General features: G+C 37.8%; 1 protein-coding gene across 2 annotated transcripts in view; it reads left to right on the forward strand.

The window, feature by feature from the left end:
* MAP3K21 (mitogen-activated protein kinase kinase kinase 21) overlaps positions 1–21,610 on the forward strand; it is a 70,212-nt gene that overhangs the window by 13,283 nt on the left and 35,319 nt on the right. For both annotated transcript variants that reach the window (XR_005031534.2, XM_036919245.2), the window contains exons 2-5: positions 2,792–2,972; positions 9,152–9,300; positions 10,097–10,272; positions 17,608–17,848. Coding sequence is in view for 1 of the 2 variants with exons in the window: in XM_036919245.2 (XP_036775140.2) it covers positions 2,792–2,972; positions 9,152–9,300; positions 10,097–10,272; positions 17,608–17,848 (747 nt within the window). In the remaining variant the exon portion in view is untranslated. The remainder of the gene's footprint in view (positions 1–2,791; positions 2,973–9,151; positions 9,301–10,096; positions 10,273–17,607; positions 17,849–21,610) is intronic.

The following is a 21,610-nucleotide window of genomic DNA, read 5'->3' on the forward strand; positions in this document are numbered from 1 at the left end:
AAATCAGGAGAATGGACACCTGAACAGAAAGTTTTCCAAAGGATAAGGAAAACTCTTGTGAATAATTGATAAAAGCAGTCAACTGAGCAATGTAGACAGTAGTTAGGACTGTGGGCTCTGGGGTGGGGTTGCTTGACCTTCACTGTTTCTTAGGTGCTTGACCTTGAACAGATCACTCAACATTTCTGTGTTTCAGTTTACTTATTTATAAAGCACAGATAATAAATCGCGTACAGCTGTAGCAGTGTGGTGTGGATCACGCAAGTGATTAAAATCCCTTATAAGTATACCTGTCAACTAGAATGTACTCAGTTGGTGTTCATTATTCCTATAACTAACATTTGGAAACATGGCCCCCTTTACAATCATGTTCCAAAAATCAAACATGAAGAATGTCTTATGTTGTTCTCCAGTTTTGTTTGGGTTATTTATTCTAGAAAGCTTCCTACTCTTATTTTGCTTTTATCCTGCTAAGAGTTAGGGTATAGTTGTAACAATGACAAAAATGTCATTTAAAAAGGAATGAAATGGACTTCTTTCTTTTTTTTTCTGTAGGTAAAGCCCAAATAACAATCCCCACCTCTCTTCCCCACATACACCTTATTTACTGTGAAATTTGGATCAGTGTTTAATGGGTTCACTTTGTACTTTATTTTTTTCACTGCTAATTTATCCTTTGATAATGCAGAGCTATCTCTTGGGATTTTTTGTGAGAATTGAATGAATAATGCATGTAAAATGCAAGGTATATAGTGAATATTCAATATTTGTTAGCAACTATTTTAATTTGTGGTTATTTCTATTAGGTGGGAATGGCACAAACAAAGCACCCATGTAAGAATGTGCATGTTTTGCTCATTTCACTTGTAAACATTGAGCACCTATTCTGAGTCAGAGCGGACACATGCGTATGAAGGTGAATCGGACATGATTCTGCCGGTATCCTCCTCCTCTCCCCACCATTTTTCCCCTCTCTCATACTGTGTCAGAGCTGAAGCCTAGTGGAGGAGTCAGAGGTAAAAACAAAGAATTGCAGTGCCCTGTGCTTTTTAAGTGCTGTAATAGAAACACAAAGTTCACTCGTGTTAGAGGAGGGAATCCTTTCCTTTGCTTAGGGGTATCTGGAAGGCTTCACTAAAGGTAATACTTAGGATGAGAAGCTCAAGCAGAGGACACTCACCCATAGGGGAATGAGGTAGTTGGAAATGGAGGCTGCCATGCAGATGTGAGGCTATGGTTGCCCAGGTTTAGGAGTGTGGACATTATCCTTGACTTATGGGGAACCAGGGAAGCTTTTTTTAAAAATGAGTTATAATTTACATATAGCAAAATGTATAGAGGTATAATTTACATATAGCAAAATTCACTCTCTGAGGGTGTTCAGTTTGATGAGTTTGGGCAAGTGTATATAATCCTGCAATCACTGGCATCAAGGTACAGAATTTGTATCACCCTAAAAAGCTCTCTTGTGTAGCTTTGCAGTTAAGCCTTTCCCCTCAGCCTGTGGCAACCACAGACCTGATTTCTGTCCCTTGTCCCAAATGTCTTACAGAACCATTGTATGTAACCTTTATGTCTGGTTTTGAGATTCATCCATGTAGTTGCATATTCATGGAAGGTTTAAAAAACAAAAGAATGTCATAACTCTTAGGAAGATGAATTTGCTAGTGCTGATATATGGATTAGAGAGAGGAGAGTCGTGATGATTTATCCAGTCCGCTCAGAATGATTCTAATTCAGGTGTGAGATGGTGAGGCCAGAAGTAATGTAGTGGCAGTGGAATTGGAGAAGGGAGCATATGCAGAGCATTCAGTTAAAGTAGAAACAACAGAGCTACAAGTTGGAATGCAGTGTTGTAAGGAAGGAGTGAGGAGATAACTTAGTAAAAACTAACTTTAAACCAGTCACTTTGTAGGAAATGTGGGTGGGTAGTTGTGTTAGAGCCTCATGGAAAACCTGGGGAACATTTCTGCATGTTGTAAGGAGAGGAAAATCAACATAGGGTTGGGGGAGAGGAACGCAAGGTGCTGGGAAGGCTGCGGTGGATGGGTGTAGGTGGGGTAGGGTTAAGAAGCAGGTTTATTTTAGCTACTGTTTCATGAGAGCTCGAGGGGCAGACTCTTGGCATGAGCTCTGCTCCTGAAAGTTGCTCTTGTACGTATTTTTTTGTCAGGAGGCTGGGGGCTGGGGAAATGAGCATTTGAATAGTGTTTCTCCAAAGTTTTTTACTTCTTGTTATAGTTCAGCTTCAGTAAAGCAATCGTATCTCATAAAATATCTTGAGTTAAAATATCTATAAGCATTTTTCAAATTTAATGTAAGGTAATTTTGGGATAATAATGATTTATGCTAATGTATCATCTACTTGTGATATTCTCTAATAGATTCAGTATAAAAGACTGTGTTTAGAGCTTATCCTAACTTTTTGGAAGAAAACAATATATTTTTTTCCAATTAGGTAAACTTTCCACAGACTTCTGACCCTACCTGTGGTATCACAGTAAAGGTTCCTGGCCCTTAGAAATCATTTACATTCTCGTGAAGAAAAACATTTATAAAAAGTGTTAAGCAGCATTGTGTCTGTGCAATTTTTTTAAAAAATTGTAACTTCAGGCACAAGTGATCCACTCAAGGTTATGGTATGTGACGTAAGTAAGATAAAATGTTAAAATACAAGTTCATTCTCATTTACTCTGCTGAACACAGTGAAGATTGTGTTTTAATTGCCAAAAGAAATTGTGGCTGAAAAAAATCATAATATGAAAATATCCCACCTTTGATTTTTCTTTAGTTTTGCTACTCGAGAAGCTAGAGTATGATGACATCTACAATAAGACACTGAAGATTACAGATTTTGGGTTAGCAAGGGAATGGCACAGGACAACCAAAATGAGTGCAGCAGGCACCTACGCCTGGATGGCCCCAGAAGTTATCAAGTCTTCCTTGTTTTCTAAGGGAAGTGACATCTGGAGGTAAGCACCATGCCTTTTGCTTTTGCAGATGTCTGCAGAAGCTGGTTGCTATATTTCCTTCAGATGAGTCCCAAAGGGTTCAGAAATTCTGAGCATAAAGGGCTATCTAGGTCTTTTTGAAGAAGGCTTCTTTTTTTTTAAGATTGTTGTAACCACAATGCAACAGGTAACTTAAGGTTTGTGTTGCCACATGACTACCATTTGATAGAACTTTCTTGTTAAAACTGAGATTTGATTGAAACTGGTTATAATTTAAAAGTAATGCCAAGATTTTGTAAGGCCTGCCAGTAAACAAAAGTATATTTTCACTTTAAGCAGAAGTTTGTTTCTTCATGATTCCCAGACAGAATTGCAGCATGGAAGGAGTTTGAGAAAAAAATTTAGATGAGCTCCTTCATTTATTGCTTGCATCCTCTAAAGATTAAAGCTTCCAGTTTGAGGATGGAGAGCTGGATGCAGATTGGATCCCAGGTTATCTCGATTTGATGATTGAGAGCTGTGTCTCATTAAGAAATGAAAGCACTATCTCTAAGAGAACAACAAAGAAGAATCACTCTGTTTAATAGTTATAGTGCACCAGGAGCTTACTTGCCTTTATTTAATGTTGTATGCCTAGTATTAAAATTACAGGTTTTTTTCTGTTGCTTTTAAACAGCTTTACTGATATAATTCATATACCATACAAAATTCACCCACTTAAACTGTACAGTGGCTTTCAGTATATTAAAAGAGGTGTGTATCCATCACCACAGTTGATTTTAGAACAGGTTCATAATCCAATAAACTAACCCTATATTCCTTAGCCATCACCCCTAGTGGTTTTCAGCCCCTAGTGGGTTTCAGCCCCAGGCAAGTTCATTATGGATTCAGTGTGACCAAAGAAATGACAGTAGAAAGTTCTTAGGGTGAAAGGGTTATACCCAACTTTATTTCCATGGTGCCAGGTCAATCACTAAAATCCCATCCACTCAGAATAAGTCTGTATGCAGCAAGCCAGTCTCCTGCCTCTGGGCCTTGGCCTGCACAGCCATCTTCTGGCTTCTGTCCTTGGTGCTGCCACCACTCCAGCCTCTGCTCTCCTGCAGCCTTGCAACCGTGCCACCATGTCACCCAGACCACTGGGTGGAGCTCTTTATATAGAGTCAATAACAACATATTGCTCACACCTGTATAATGAGCTAGCCAACCAGGGCCAGGTGAGACTCCTGGGTACAGGAACTTTCATTTTATCCACACCCCCAATACCTCATCCCTCCCAGCCCAAGGCAACCACTTTTATATCTTTAGATTTGCTTATTCTGGACATTTCATATAAATAGAATCATACAATATGTGACTGGCTTTTTTAATCAGCGTAAAGTTTTTTCAGTTAGCAGTTGTGTGTTTCAATCATACAGTATGCGCCTGGCTTTTTCAGTTAGCATACATTTTTCAAGTTTCATGTCATAGGGCTTGTCAGAATTTAATTCATATTTATTGCCCAATAATATTCCTTTGGATGGATATACCACATTTTATTTATTCATTCATCCAGTTGATGGGCATTTGGGCTTGTTTCTTCTTGGCTGTTCTGCATAATACTGCTCAATTATTTGAGGAACTGCCAGACTTTTCCAAATCAGCTGTACCACTTTCCATTCCAACCAGCAGTGCATAAGAGTTCTGATTTCTCCATGTCCTTGTCAACACTTTTGTTGTTTGACTTGGATTCTAGCCATCCTAGCAGTTTTGAAGTGGTATCTCATTATGGTTAAAATTCCAGGTTCTTTACAAAAGGGAAAACTAGGGCTGAAAGAAGAAATGTCACTTGCTAAGAGTCCATGTCTGATTAATGACAGAACTGCCCTTTGAACCCATATCTGTCTGACTTCCAAATGCACAATCCACAAAAATTATTTTCCCCCTTTAATCATTGGATGTACCAGTACTTACTCTTTCAAATTCATACATCAGTTTAGTGGCAGAGCCCTGTTAGTGTAAGTTCCAAAAAATGTCTTTAAATTTAAAGCTTTTCCTCTCCATTTAAAAAATAATTTAATTGTTCTACTTAGGACTCTAAGAAATTTACCTGCTGTGTCAGGGGGTCCTATAGTGTCTTCAGGCCATTTGGAAAACAAGTGCTTGAGTTTTCCCTTACCTGATGAATTAGACTTTGCGCTGGCAGAGCCTGAGCATGTGTCTTTATAAAACAATAAATGTGTTTTCCTTGAGTTAATTACAGTACTTTTCTGACCATTTGATAAACGAAAGTACTTAAGTGAAAATGGCAATTCTTTTAAGGAATGATTATACTTCAAGACTGTTAAAAACTAGTAAAATGTATCATTAACCAATTTTACATTCAAAATATTACTTAAGACTATAACCATTTCACATTATGTGCTGCTTTTATAAGCTGTAATTACCAGCAATACAAATGCTGTACAATCTGTATAAGTGCTTTATAAATCTGTATAAGTATGTTACAGCAGCCTCATCTGGTGTGAACAAGAGAATCAAGTAAGCAAAAAAAAGAGATTTCTAAAGCCAGCCCAAAAAATGGGTCTTCAAGTCCATACACTCATTGGAGAAGTCTTCCCTCAAAATTTGTTTATCTCAAATTCTCAGTTTCACAAGCTTGATGATGTGATTTTCAGTAAAAGCAGCTAATTAGAAGAAGGGAGAGGATGGTAAGCAGGTCATAGTAAAAATTGACAGCTGAAAACAGAGTAGGTAAAGTAAGGGAAAAAGCATGATTAGAAAGAAATAGAAACTGCTGATTTCTAGAGCCTCCTTGCTGTGGAGCCTATCCATCCTCCCACCCCCATCTTCAGAATGTGTTAATATGCTAAAGGATGCTGGAGTCCTGGGGTGTCAGGATACAGACGGGCAGAGAAGCCCACCTATCTGAACTACACGTACTTTTGCTTTAGAATCTCCTTTTATAATATACCCATGAAAGGTAATTCATTGAACAAACGTTACTCTACTCTGTTCAGTGCTTGGACTGGTAGTATGTTTACTAGAGCATTTCCTGATCATCTCTCTTGGTCCTTCCTCCTTACCACCTGCTAATTTACTACACTACAAGGTAACTTAGATGTTGTTATGGAACGTTTCACAGAGTAGGTAACCAAGGCACTGAGAGGTTAAGAAATTTCCTCAGTGTTGTAAAACTAGTAAGTAGCAGACTCAAGTCCCAGGCCTGAGATCCAGCTTTGATTCATCAGCTGCTTATCTCAGGAGAGGGCTTATTTGTACTATTTCCCATGCAGTTTCAGGGGACAGAAAATACACACTATACTTTAGAAATGATTCCATTTTTTCACATTGGTTTTTTAATGGGGTGAAAACCTTCTTTCTGGAAAAATGACTTATCCTGAATTATTTATTCTCTGCAACTTGCAAGAGCAAAGTTATGTTGTTATTTTAGTTTTGTTTTTTGCTAATGAGAATAGCAAGGAAGCTTCATCTTCGAATTTACAGTTTTCAGCTACTCTAAAAATTTTTTGGTGTCCTGTTCTAAGATGACTTTTATTGGTTATCTATGACTTGAATTTACTTATTCTTGAAATTAAGAGGGTGTCTCTGCTAATGAGCCAAACTACAGATCATATTCAAGAAACTAAGCAAGATAACCTTTGAAAAATATTGGTTTCAACTTAATTGCTAATAATTATAGCATTATATAATTAATAACTACTGCATTATATATTCCTTTTTTTAAAAAAAAATGTAAAATGTATTTTGAGGTGGTAGAGCAGACACCATTAATTCAAGATCACCTTTAAGGGCCTTGTGGGTAGAAACTTAGCTAGTAGTAATGAACCCAAAGCTCAAACTTGGGTTGGCTGCCTCCAGATCCAGTTATCTTTCAGTGGCGCTATGTTACTCCTGCTCAGAGAAGGAGCCCCAGACTCAAGGGCCTCACAACCCAGACCCCTCTGTGTAGGTCAAGGAGAATAAGCTGGAGGACCCCTGAGCTCTTTGATTGGGCATATTCTATTGTACCTACTTTGTTCTTCTGAACATTTTTAGTACATAGTCTAGAGTCTGGTAGATACCAGTGGAAAGGTCTTTAAATAAAGTTACCATATCGAGGATGACCTGACCCTGGAATCCAGAGAATTTCCAGCTCTTTGCAGACCAGGTCTTCACAGAGGGCTTTTCCTATTGTATTTGTGGTGCTGTGAATCCCCACATTTCTTAATGAGACAGAGACTGTGGGTGTAGTCAGAGTAGGGTAGGGGCCTCTGGAAAAAAGCAAGGCAGGATATTTGCAGTCAGAGCAATGTAACTACATGCAAGGGAACCCCCTTCTAAAACAGTGTTAAAACATTCAGCTCTGGAGTCATTCTTCAGTGAGATCAGTTAATATTCCCCAGATAGAGTAGCACATGTTTTTATTATGCTAATCATTTACAATCATGTGTAAGATTCACTTTAACATGCTAAAAGGCCCAAGCCTATGTGCTGTCTTTCCTCTTTCAGATTTGAGGAGGTGATTTGCAAACTGGGCAACTAATTTAGCATGGAGGCCCAGCCATAAACAACACAGTAAAAGGCAAGAAGGATTCCACCTTAAAGATAAGATTGCATTTTAATACCCAAGAAGTTAAGAAGTTAGAAATTCTTAACTTACTCTTTAGCAAACAATACCTCAGCCCACCTTGGGGGCTGGGCAGGTGGCCTTGTTTCATATGCCTCCAGACCAAGATGCTGGTATCTAGGAGAAATCATCAGAGCAGGAAGTTGCTTGTGTTAATTCTAAATATTCAGGGACCACTTAGTAAGTCCACACCCCTAAGCTTTTTTTCATGTTCTCAAGAATCCTCAACTGCCTATAAAACCCCTAGACAACGTACCAACCCAGACTCTCTTGTCCCCTCCTGGCTTGAGCCGGGAGCTCTGTCCTTTCACTTTATCTCTAAATAAAAGCCTGTACCTTGCTCTCCTTCCTTGAGTGTTTGTGAAGCTCATACTTTGGCTTTGTGAACAAGAACCCCAGCATCATCAAAATCAGAAGATAATCTAAAATCTTAAGCTTTTTTCTTTATTAACTTTAAAGCTAATGATGTTTTTAAAAGATTAGGATAGTTAATAGGACTATACTAACTATATTAACAGAATTAAAAAGAAAGTAAATATGACTGTTCCTTATATGGTTCTGTGTTTCAATTGAAAGTTAAGTGAGTCCCCTGGAATAATAACTCTGGTTTTTTTATGTATTAGCAAAAAATAATTTGATAGTTTATGTTCTGAAGAAGGTAAAGGGAAACTAAGGTACAGATCAGTATTGATAGAAGAGAATGAATACTTTTACTGTACAAGGCTCAGGTGTATGCCCCTCTCTACTGCCTTGAATTGCTCTGTGGTATGGATGAGTAGTGAAACTTGGTCCATAAGCTTCATTTTAAAAGTTCCTTTAGAAATCCACCTGTACACTTTTCATTCTTGTTTGTAACTGCTGAAGAACCGAGGCAGCACTGAGGCCTTGGTCCACCTGTGGGCACCCCAGAGAGCACAGCAGCTGCACTATTTGGAGTTTTTTGTTCCTGTTTCACTCCAGCTTCCTCCATTACAAAAAAGAGATGTTCTGTCCTACCAGCAGGCCCAAGGTGGCTCACATGGATTTCTTTTTTCCCATTACCATTAAGCAATATGGTGGAAACATACACAACACACCTCCTAAAATATAAAGGGAAAGAGAGAGAAAGGTAAACAGTTTCAAAATACTAATTAAAAATAGTCAATATGATTCAACCTCAGTTCTGTGGTATGTAGCATGAGATTTTTGTGGAGGAAGAATCTCCAGGGCTTTAACAATCCTCAAAAGTTTTTCCCTGGTGTAGGAAAATGAAATAGAGGGAGAACCATTCCAAATAACTACATGACTCTTAAATCATGGCCTGGTTCTGGGTGGGCCCTGTTTAATTCAGTGATATAGTGCTCCTAAGCTTTCTTAGTCATTAAGTAGCTTCAATTCCTGATGATTGGGAAGGGGTGTAATTGCCTTTTTTGAAATGTTAACTTGAGCAGCCCACCTCTCACCTTGGTATAAAGCCACTTACTGGGCTTTGTTTGAAGAGAAGATTCTTATCAGGAGCTGGATGGAGGTGCTAATACATTTATCTCACCAAATGTGTCATAAATAAAAGATACCATTTAACCCATTAACTATACGAAACTTTGCCTTCTAGCTACGGAGTGCTGCTGTGGGAACTGCTCACAGGAGAAGTCCCCTACCGTGGCATTGATGGTCTTGCTGTGGCTTATGGAGTAGCAGTCAACAAGCTCACTCTGCCCATTCCATCCACCTGCCCTGAGCCATTTGCCAAGCTCATGAAAGGTATTTGTGCACTTCTGTTTTTGTGTCTGTGGGGACAAGGAGAATTGCTTCTTAGAGCATCTGTTTTTGTTTTAACCAAAAGAGTAGTTTCTGTAGTTCTCCTTTTTAACATGCTTTTAAGTAATAATACTATTACAAGAGTTAGAAGCCTTGTCCTTTGATCTAAGATGTCAGGTCAAGTTTTAGTTTTGATGAATTAAGTTAACTTAAAAACAATCCAGTTTTAGCAGTGACCCATTTATGTACAGAATTCAACTGAATGGTAATGAAGTTTTCACCAAACACATCATAGAGTGCAGACAATATTGAGTTGGCCTCTAAATCTTCTATTTTATATTCTGCCCAATTATAAAAAATGTTTTACAATCTTAACTATCAGGGTTTTGCCATGACTTTATGTGATCCTTATCTTTTAAAAATTGTTAAATATTTGTAAGCAGCAAGTTGCCTTACTTTGTTATTAGGTGATTTCTTAGGCCCTCTCTTGTGATTTTAACATTCTGGAGACTTTGGTTTTCTTGGGTTGAATTGTAGAACTCTGTGTCACTAAATCATCTGGCCAAGGCAGCTTTGGCCCCTGAAACACCGGGTTCATGGTAAGGCATGGAAAGTACAAAGATAAGAGACTTACCTAATGGTAATTGTTGTGCACGCCACAGACTTGGACGCTGTAAACTAAAACTTTCAAAATCATTATCAACTGAATTTTTAAATCTTCAGCAGGCACTGTCAATATGGGACTGACGATCTGAACTATGCTGAGTAGTGGAATTCGTATGGTTTTTGTTTATTTTAGAATGCTGGCAACAAGACCCTCATATTCGTCCATCATTTTCCTTAATTCTTGAACAACTGACTGCTATCGAAGGGGCAGGTATGACTGAAATGCCTCGGGAGTCTTTTCATTCCATGCAAGATGACTGGAAGCTGGAAATTCAACAAATGTTTGATGACCTGAGAACAAAGGAAAAGGTGAGAGCTAAATGTTAATTGCATAATATACTCACATTTATGAAGACTGTGGAAAACATGAGTTAGGCACCACTGTTAGCATTATCCTAAAATATTTTCAGACATCAATATGTATTCTTGCCTTCTAGTTAAAATAGAACTAACTGTACTCAAATGTATAATTGGAAAAGAAGCAAACTTTTATTAGGGGAATTTCAAATGTAGAACATTAAAAAAGAATAGCATACTAAACCCTTTGTATAAATTAACCAGCTTCAATATTTTGTTTTATTTTTCCCAGTTCCCCATTATCATCTTATAAAACTGGAGTATTTTAAATATTCATGCCATTTTACCCTTAAATACTTCAGTATGCGTCTCTAACTGGTAACAATTTTAAAAATAACTTCCTTTCCATTATTATCTTAAAAAGTAACTGATTCCTTGATACCATGCAATACTCCATATTTAATTGTCACAGTTCATCTCAAAGATATCTCCTTATGGTGTTTGCTTATGTCTTTTAAAGCCTCCGTTATGCTTGGTCCCCTGCCCACCCCCACCCAACAACACATCCTTTTATCTCCGAGCATTGCTTTGTTGGAGAAATTGGGAAAATGTGTAATTTTTGAAATTTTCAATATGATGAGTTAAGCTCTGGCTGGTCATATATTTTAAAAAGAAGCATTAAATAAATGTGTATGTTAAACATGCTGAAGCTGCATTTGTGTTACCACATACAAGGAGAAATATGGGAAGTAAAAACAATTAATTGGAAGGCAGACTAGTTGGAAAGTAAGTTCACTTAGCATGGTCTTCTTCTGACTGGTGACAAGTGACCGTTAACAGTCACCAAAGAGCCCCAGCCTGAAGCCATGAGTCTGTGTGATGGTGGCAGTACTTATGTTTTAAAAGCATTTTGTAGTACTTGAGCGTTTTAATGAATCAAAGTTTATTCTAGTTGTCTGAAGTATATAATTGTTCAATAGGTTAAATTCTTCTGTTGTACATACAATAAATATCTGGGCTAAAGTATGACATTGCAAGTTTTTGATAACGTTTATAAAGCCATATAATCATCCAGAAAGGAATTTTTATACCTCATATATTTGTGATTCTAAAATAGCAGGATTCTTTTCAAGTAGGCAGTAATGCTTTGCTTAATAAAGAGACCATTGTGTATTCCAATTTGATGTTGAAACACTGGATTATGGTGTAGTTGAGAGTTATTCTCCCATGTTAAAGTTGCTTTGACATACATAGTATGGCTCTGCATTATATCTCTACACTTTCACATTGACCTTAATTAAAGGACTAGCACCACCGTAAGTGCAAGGTAATAAAAAGTTGTGATTGGAATATATATGCAGAACATTTCTTGAGCTAGTTTATTTAATATTATGCATGATGCCAAGACATCATGTGCCCAAATTCTATCCTTGAGTAGCTTACTTAAACTGTTATCTTGCTGAATTGGGAATTAATATGAGCTATGCCATAGACAGTCCCCAAAGTGCAAATTGTTTTAAAAAGTACAACTTAAAAACATGTCTGTGGAAAAATTGTTCTTGTTTTCAATTAAAAAATTTTTCCCAACAAATGTATATTGAATATGTACTATGTCCTTGGCATAGCGTTAGCATCCTGGGATACAAAGATGGATATGACACTCTGTATCCTTGAATGGTCCTTTGAATGCCAGGCTAGGGATTTGGAGCTTGTCCATAAGTTTTTAAAAGGAGCTTGACCTACTATTTTGGCAACTACCTTCCCCTCTCCCTTCCCACATTTTGCTTCCTTTTTTGTGTTAATGGGATTACTGTTCTCTTAGGTACCCAGTCTCAAAGGTCTTTGAAGATGTTTCTCGTGGTCTTCTATGTGACAAAGACAGTGGTAATTCACTCCCCTAGTTCCATGGTCCTCATTTACCCTTGTGTCATTGCTGTGGTATCCAACCAGTTGCTCTGAATCCACTACTGCTCCCCTAATTTATCCTATCACCATGGCCAGTGGTGATTGATCCTCCTAAATGCAAATCAGGGCATCCTTGCCTAGAGGACAACTCCTCCCTCCTCACTTCCTCTGTCCTTCCTTATTTAACCTCATGTTGTCCCCCACCAGACTGAATTCCTTTCAGTTCCTCTGATCCCGTGCTCTTGCTCTTGACACTTGACCTCTATGTATGTCCCTCCCTCTGATGGGAACACTGCCTTCCTGGCTTTTATACTGCTGGCTCCTTCCCTCTCGGTCCTTCCCTGCTCCCTTCCCTTTGCTGCACGGGGTTAATTGTGTGTCATACTATCCTGCGCTTCCTTACCATGGCTTCCACTAAGTCATACTTCATTATCATCTGCTCGTTTAATTGTTCTTGGTCTGCCTTTTCTGCTAGATGGTAAGTTCATGAGCTATACTATTTCCTTTACTGTCATTTTCATCTACAGCGTTGAACAAAGTACGCAGCCCATGGTAGGCATAAAAAAATACATTAAATAAACCCAAGTAAAGTTTCTTAATATGCTCCTGATATGTATTTGAATAGATAACAGATAGCAACAATTATTTTTTTTAAGAAGGAATTTTAAAGTATATAAATTTTATGAATTCTATTATAAATCTTACGCTGTAAAACAGGCATACAACTCAGCTCTTTAGCTTCGGTTACATATTCTTGAGAAACTTCACAGACATGCACAAGAAAATTAAGGTGCTTTGTCTAAGCATGGTTTTTAATAGTGAAAAACTAGAAATAACTTCAGTATCCATTAGTAAGGGCATAGGTGCCTAAACTGTGTGTATTCTACAGCAGAAAGCTGCACAGCAGTGAACAGAAATGAATTCTAGCTACATGTTTCAACATGGTTAAATCTCAAACATAATATTGTGTGGAAATAATATGTGAGTTGTAGAACAGTTACATTATATACCACTCTGGTAAATTAATAAAAAACAAAACTATACTATTCAAATGTACAAAAAGACTAAAAGTATAGGCAAAGGAAGCATACAAACCAGCTTCAGAAGAAGAGCAGATCTAAAGCGGGAAGGGATAGGATTAGACTCTGATTCACATAGGACTTAACAGGCATGAAACAGACATGGTAACTATGTAGCATTAATAAATCTTGATGGGGAATTACATGGGTATTTGCTATTCTCTCTAGTTGTAGTATATCTTATGTAGTTCATATTTCATAATTTTAAATGATTAAAAATGCAGTTTAGAAATAGCTGTGCTACCAAAGTCTTTTTTTTTTTTTCTGATGTTATTTTGTTTCTAGTAATAAACATACAGGTAATTGGCTCCCATCCTTAGATTTTTCAGTATTTTATACATTTAAAAATACAGAACAGGCAAATGCACCTTTAGGCCCCAACACTGCTAATAAATACACAGAGCTCACAAATGGAGAAATAATAACCGCATTTGAGTCTGTTCAGATCACATTCCAGTGCTGTGTATGACTGTGGGAACCAGCTTTGAAAGCACCTCCCAAGGAGGATGGCCAGGAAGGCAGGAGAGGGGTGTGCAGTCTGCCCAGGATAGAAATGGGCAAAGGGGAATGTGATGGCTGGGGCTGCCCTGAAACACCGGAAGAGCAAGCAGGCAGACCAGGGAGGAAACGTGGGCCGTGTTGTAGAGTGCAGACGTAGGGCCTCTGGAGTAAATGCTCCCAGGAGTAAGCTTCGCTCCCTGAATCAGCAGCTCTAGCAGAGCACTTCAGCTTCCTTTCCTCAAGGACTTTAAGCAGACTGAAGGGAGTGTCTAAATGGGAATCTACAAAGCTACTGTAAACCTACCATTTTTTTTAAAATTAATATTTTAGTGGAGTGTCAAAACCTATAGCAGTGTAGCAAAGTGGTTAAGACTCAAGCCAGATGGCTGGTTAGAACTGGGGCTCTGCCATTTGTTGACTAAAGACTGTTTCCTCCCTGCCTGGGTCCTCTCTAAGTGCTGACTAAGTGTGAAGGTTAGCCTCAGAACAAAGAAAGTAGTGGCTTTAATGGAGGCCAGACAGGCCCCCAGCCACCATCATTCCCTGGCCCAGGTATTTGGGAAACTGGGTCCTGAGCAGTAATACTTGAAAATGACTGACTGGATTGCTTTTTAAATCCTGCAGTTCTTTGAAGAATTACTATCAGTAATATTTTTAATGTGTTTCTTAGAAACTTTAATACATCTTACTGACTTAAAATGACATGGGAAAGACTGATTTTTTTTTTATACTTCTCCCAAATTGTTTTCAGGAATTCTAAAATTAGGTGTTTAATAGAAAAAATAAAAAAGATTTTGGGGAATAGGAGAGAACTTTGAAGGAAAATAAAACTTAAAGTCACAGAACTTAAAATTTAGAAGTGTTATTGATAATCATTTTAAACTCTTATTTATTTTTAATTATTGATAATTTTTATGAAACTGCAGGATGGAAGCATATTCAGTAAATTAATTCTTACATGTGGTATAAAAATTAAAAAGTTTCAAGGGTGGCTGTCTGCTCTTTCTCCACTTAGATGTATATGGTAGTTTCTTTTTTATTCTTTAGATTCATTTTTGCGCTATCCTATAGTGGAGTCTTTGCTTTTTCTTTTTATGTGATTTTTGTGCAGTGCTCCTTGAAATTCAGCACTTGTGGTATCTTGTGAGCATTTGATTTACAGTTACAGAATATATAATGCTTTTTTTTTTTTTTTTGCTTAAAGCTTTCTAATTGCATGTTTTTTGATGGAGTCAAAAGCACAGTGTACGTGCTCTATCTTCCTTTCTTGTTCACTGATTGCTTAAGGTCGGAGGCGTCAAGACTTGGAATTAATGGTCAGTAACTTGGCTGTGCTCTGTGTTATTCAGTAAACTGTAGCCTCCATAGATATCGGTTCCTCCCTAAATTCCTGGCTTCTTATCTCAGTGTGTCTGTCTTTCTGCATTGGGTGCATGCACCTGTCTTTGAAACACTATTCGAGACATGTTACCATTAATGATTAACATCTACTGCCAGGAATCTGGATTTGCCATTACTCAAATGGCTTGTGCCAAGCAATTAAACAAATATTACTGCTTAGTAGTCTCAGCCACCAAAAGAATATTTTTGTGTGCTTCATAGTTTCAGAGTGTTCAAAGGGGTTCTAATACCCCAGACATTTTTTTTGTTTCCTTTTGAATGGTTTAAAATTCATTGAGAAGGAAAGTTCCTTGGCAGGTTTCTCTTTGATCTTATTTTTTTCTCTTATAAAATCTTGGGCGGTTGGTTGTTTTTTTTGTTTTTAATTCACAAAGTTGTTGTAAAGGATTCACATTTTAGCTGGGGATCTAGAATTAAAAATGGTTTCTTACTCAATTACTGTAGTAGTAACACACAGAAGTAATTGGATTTACTGCCCTTATCTGTTCCTTGTGCTGTTTCATCTCACAACAGCTAATTGGATTGATATCAACACCACTGAAAAGTAATATCTTAACAAAAGGACAGACAGTAATGAGTTAGAAATTAAAAGTTGACTGAAAAGTATCCGCTGTCTCCAAATGCACGACAGCAAAGTCTTCAGCTTGGACAGGCTAGTTGGAGAACGCCACCAGTTAAATAATGGATTCCAGAATTTTTTAACATGTAACATTTTCTTCTTTTTTTTTTCTTTTCAAGTAATAGGTAGTAATTTATATCTGGCACAATGTAATGGGAAATAATAATCTGTTCTATAAATGAGAATCAGCTGGTACATAGTAGCAGAAGTGATTTGAATATTAATTGGCCTTAAGTAAATCATTTCGTCTACAGTTTTGTTTATGAAGTTTATTCAGGAAAAATAAAGACCATTTCAAAGGTGATTTCAGGCCACTTTGGTAGATGTACTATAAATTCAGAATTAGTTTGATATGAATAAATATTTTTGTTTGTTTTAGAGCTCTGGAGTCTCTTCTTGGTATTATCAGGTTTATTTGTGTATCTGTGTTTGTTTCCTCTATGATAATGGTACCCACAGAAAGCCTCTAATTATTCTTTGAGCCCATCTGTAAAGAGTCAAGGGATTAGTTGATTTAGCTGACATTTTAGGCCCATGGCTGAGCTCTAGTTCCCTCCTTGCTCCACTGTTTCATGTTGTTTCCTCAGTCCTGGGTATCCTTCAGGTGCGCTTAGGTAAAGTGTGAAAGCTCCACCTGAGGAACAGTCTATACTGTTATTAGTATAACAGTAGATTTGGTTATTAGGATATTCTAAGATTACATTTGTCTGGAGCAGTGTAAATAAAAGTTTGCAAGTGCCTTGATTTCTGTGTGAATGCTTGATTTAGTAGCAGGGTAATCTAGAAGAGAAAGCAGTTCAGCACTTAAAGTAATACTTATGTCTCTGATAAAGAGCCGAACACATTCAGAAATGAAATAAGAATGGGATTGTGACTTAAAAGCTTTATAGAGGTCTCAGTTTTACTTTTGAATACTTCTTTGCTAATAGGAATAAAAGTATTCTTCATTTCATAGGTTTTCTATTTCTCTGAACTGCAGTCTTTTGTAACTAGAGTAATTATCCTATAATTAGTCAAGGCTTAACTTTTGGCTCTACTTTTTAAAGTGGACCATTCACATCTGCATAGGTTTTCTGTTTCTCAGAAGTTCAGTAATTGTAAGACAAAAACCAAGAGGAAGTTGGATTCTAATCAGTAAGTTTCATGACAGAGGGACTTTTATTTAGTAAGTCTCGTGACAGAAGGACTTTTATTAGCTAATTCATGAGATCTGTGTATAAAGTGATATTTTTCATCCATCCATGGGATCCTGAAAAGTTATATATACTGAATATATTTTCTGTTGGCTTATAATTTTAGACATGTCTCATTTTCAGTTCTGATGGGACTTCAGCTGGCTTCTAACACATTAGCTTTGTTTTTTCCCTTAATCTTTCCACCAAAATGGTTTAATCTCAAAGCAAATTCTTAAGTTTCCTAAGGAAGTCCCCAAGTAAAGAAATCTGAACTGCAGTCTTTTGTAACTAGAATAATTATCTTATAATTTAGTCAAGGCTTAACTTTTGGCTCTTCTTTTTAAAATGGGCCATTCACATCTGCACTTTGTCATCATGTGCTAGGGTAATTTTATGTGTCAGGTGGTCATAAAGTCTAGAGATGAAGAGAGAGAAATGTTAAAATCAGGTTTAAAAAATATGCAGTGCCTCTTTAGGATCGTAAAACTAACAGCATGAGATGTTGTACAGGCTTCGGGTTCAGTCTGAGGTGATGACATGCAGGAAAGGTCTCAGGCCTGAGTGTCTGGGCCCCAGCTGTCCCCTGAGAACTTGAATGACCAGGTGGTCGACCTGAAGAAGACGACATTTCTGCTTCTTGGTGATGTCAGTGTGACTCTCTGCCCAGGAGCTGCGGTCCCGTGAAGAGGAGCTAACCCGAGCAGCCCTCCAGCAGAAGTCCCAGGAGGAACTGCTCAAGCGACGTGAGCAGCAGCTTGCAGAACGTGAGATTGACGTGCTTGAGCGGGAGCTTAACATTTTGATATTCCAGTTAAATCAGGAGAAACCTAACGTAAAGAAGAGGAAGGGGAAGTTTAAGCGAAGTCGGTTGAAGGTCAAAGATGGACATCGAATCAGTTTACCTTCAGGTATGAGTTTGTTCTCATGTTTCATAAAGAGTTTTGCATGTCATCCCATTAATCAGGTTGTTTCATCAGAACTGAGAGGAGATTGGAGAATGAGATTTTAAGACATAAAATGAACAGGACCTTTAGTTGCTTGCTTCAGTTCATAATCATAATGACCCAATGAGCATGAAACTGTAGAAGTGCATTGCAGTACAATGTGTGCGGAATATATAACTTTTAGCATACTTTCATATTAATGGATTAGTTGATTAACTTCTTTTGAAATCAAGGCGGAATTCCTTTTCAGCCAGTTTCACTCAACTAGAATTACTTGGCATTATGAAAATCCAGAACAGCAAAACTTGCTATTCCATCATTAATTTTATTGCCTCCACAAGGATCAATAGTGTCATCTGGTAACTGAGTTCATTTGCAACACTGAGAGTGCTCTTAGCACCTCCAGCAAAACATAGCTAATACCTTAGTCTCAGGCCTGACTTCATCTGAGGGTTTAAATACACTAGATATTAAAATGAAGCAGTAATTCTAGGGAAGCTTTTTTTTTTTTTTTAACAAATTGTTTTTTTTTATTTTTTATTTTTTTTATTTTTTTAAATAATTATTTTTTATTGAAGGGTAGTTGACACACAGTATTACATTACATGAGTTTCAAGTGTACAACACAGTAGTAGAACATTTATATACATAATTCTAGGTTCCAGCTATCCCCCTACCAAGCTGTTACAATATCTTGACTATATTCCTTATGCTATACATTACATCCCGGTTACTTATTTATTTTACCATTGGAAATCTGTCCTTTTTTTTTTTTTTTTTTTTTGTGAGGGCATCTCTCATATTTATTGATCAAATGGTTGGTAACGACAATAAAATTCTGTATAGGGGAGTCAATGCTCAATGCACAATCATTAATCCACCCCAAGCCTAATTTTCGTCAGTCTCCAATCTTCTGAGGCATAACAAACAAGTTCTTACATGGAGAACAAATTCTTACATAGTGAATAAGTTCTTACATGGTGAACAGTACAAGGGCAGCCATCACAGAAACCTTCGGTTTTGCTCATGCATTATGAACTATAAACAGTCAGTTCAAATATGAATACTCATTTGATTTTTATACTTGATTTATATGTGGATACCACATCTCTCTCTTTATTATTATTATTTTTAATAAAATGCTGAAGTGGTAGGTAGATACAAGATAAAGGTAGAAAACATAGTTTAGTGTTGTAAGAGAGCAAATGTAGATGATCAGGTGTGTGCCTGTAGACTATGTGTTAATCCAAGCTAGACCAGGGCAATAAAACATCCACGTATGCAGAAGATTTCTCTCAGAACAGGGGGGGTGAGGTTCTAAGCCTCACCTCTGTTGATCCCCAATTTCTCACCTGATGGCCCCCCTGCGACTGTGCCTGTCTTAGGTTGTTCCTCCCTTGAGGAATCTTACCCGTCTCTGGCTAACCAGTCATCTTCCGGGGCCATACAGGGAAATGTGAAGTTGGTAAGTGAGAGAGAAGCCTTATTGTTTGAAAAGGTTAGCTTTTTACTTCTTTGCATATTTATGCCCTGTGGCTTCTATGCCCAGCATTTGTCTTGAGGTATCTTTACCACTTGGAGGAGTTATGATACTCGGTAAATTTGATATGAGGCACGAATTCTATTTAAGGGTTGTAATTAGGAAGGAAGAAGAAAAGCTATAGAAGTAGCAGACGGAAAAAAACATGGGAAGATTGATTATTTCTTTGACATATCTTCTTGTAGAGTAACTTCAGCAATATATAGGTTTTAAGCTACTACTTAAATTGCGCACACACATTAACATAATAGGAGTATAGTTACATAACGAAAGCATATCTGTAGTTACCAGCCATCTCCAGTGAAACCAAGAAAACCATTAAGGCACCTTAGGCATTTGTGAAAACTTATCTATGATATGGTGGATATTGTCCAACTGAACTTGAACAGTCTGAGAGAAATCAGACAAATTAAAACAACCCATTCCTGGGGACTGTTCACATGCCATATGTTCTTTTAACAGTAAATAGTCTGTAGTTGTAAGAGTTTGGAGCGCTACAATTTGCACTTCTCCTAATTCTTGGTTGAGTTCCAACAGTATAGATCCAGTCAAATTTGTTGTTTTACTGTATGCACAGGCCAGCTTAGATATCTCCTTCCTCATTCCCATGGCAAGTCCAGGAACTGGTGGGATGAGTGCATCTACTGCTGTAACAGTGCGTGGATCTTTGTTGGGGTTTTTTGATGATCATCTTCTGGCGTGAGTCTTCCAGAGAGTGCAGATGTTGGAAGTTCTTTTTCATATCGTATCTTAGTTCATTTTCGGGGTAGCCCAATTAGGCTTTGATCCTCTGTATAAACACAAACAGACCCTTTGCCTACACTTTTATATGCCCTTTATACCCTTGTGTAGAACTCGTTGGAGGTTACCACACAGGAACTGCCCTTTTTTTTTTTTTTTCTTTGTTTTTGGTATCACTAATCTACACTTACATGATGAATATTATGTTTACTAGGCTCTCCCCTATACCAGGTCTCCCCTATAAACCCCTTTACAGTCACTGTCCATCAGCATAGCAAAATGTTGTAGAATCACTACTTGCCTTCTCTGTGTTGTACAGCCCTCCCTTTTCTCCTACCCCCCCATGTATGTTAATCTTAATACCCCCCTACTTCTCCCCCCCTTATCCCTCCCTACCCACCCATCCTCCCCAGTCCCTTTCCCTTTGGTACCTGTTAGTCCATTCTTGAGTTCTGTGATTCTGCTGCTGTTTTGTTCCTTCAGTTTTTCCTTTGTTCTTATATTCCACAGATAAGTGAAATCATTTGGTATTTCTCTTTCTCCGCTTGGCTTGTTTCCCTGAGCATAATACCCTCCAGCTCCATCCATGTTGCTGCAAATGATTGGATTTGCCCTTTTCTTATGGCTGAGTAGTATTCCATTGTGTATATGTACCACTTCTTCTTTATCCATTCATCTATTGATGGACATTTAGGTTGCTTCCAATTCTTGGCTATTGTAAATAGTGCTGCAATAAACATAGGGGTGCATCTGTCTTTCTCAAACTTGATTGCTGCGTTCTTAGGGTAAATTCCTAGGAGTGCAATTCCTGGGTCAAATGGTAAGTCTGTTTTGAGCATTTTGATGTACCTCCATACTGCTTTCCACAATGGTTGAACAAGTTTACATTCCCACCAGCAGTGTAGGAGGGTTCCCCTTTCTCCACAGCCTCGCCAACATTTGTTGTTGTTTGTCTTTTGGATGGCAGCCATCCTTACTGGTGTGAGGTGATACCTCATTGTAGTTTTAATTTGCATTTCTCTGATAATTAGCGATGTGGAGCATCTTTTCATGTGTCTGTTGGCCATCTGTATTTCTTTTTTGGAGAACTGTCTGTTCAGTTCCTCTGCCCATTTTTTAATTGGGTTATTTGTTTTTTGTTTGTTGAGGCGTGTGAGCTCCTTATATATTCTGGACGTCAAGCCTTTATCGGATGTGTCATTTTCAAATATATTCTCCCATACTGTAGGGATCCTTCTTGTTCTATTGATGGTGTCTTTTGCTGTACAGAAGCTTTTCAGCTTAATATAGTCCCACTTACTCATTTTTGCTGTTGTTTTCCTTGCCTGGGGAGATATGTTCAAGAAGAGGTCACTCATGTTTATGTCTAAGAGGTTTTCGCCTATGTTTTCTTCCAAGAGTTTAATGGTTTCATGGCTTACATTCAGGTCTTTGATCCATTTTGA

Source organism: Manis pentadactyla, chromosome 8 (genome assembly GCF_030020395.1).
Source record: "Manis pentadactyla isolate mManPen7 chromosome 8, mManPen7.hap1, whole genome shotgun sequence".
In the NCBI taxonomy this organism is placed as follows: Eukaryota; Metazoa; Chordata; class Mammalia; order Pholidota; family Manidae; genus Manis; species Manis pentadactyla.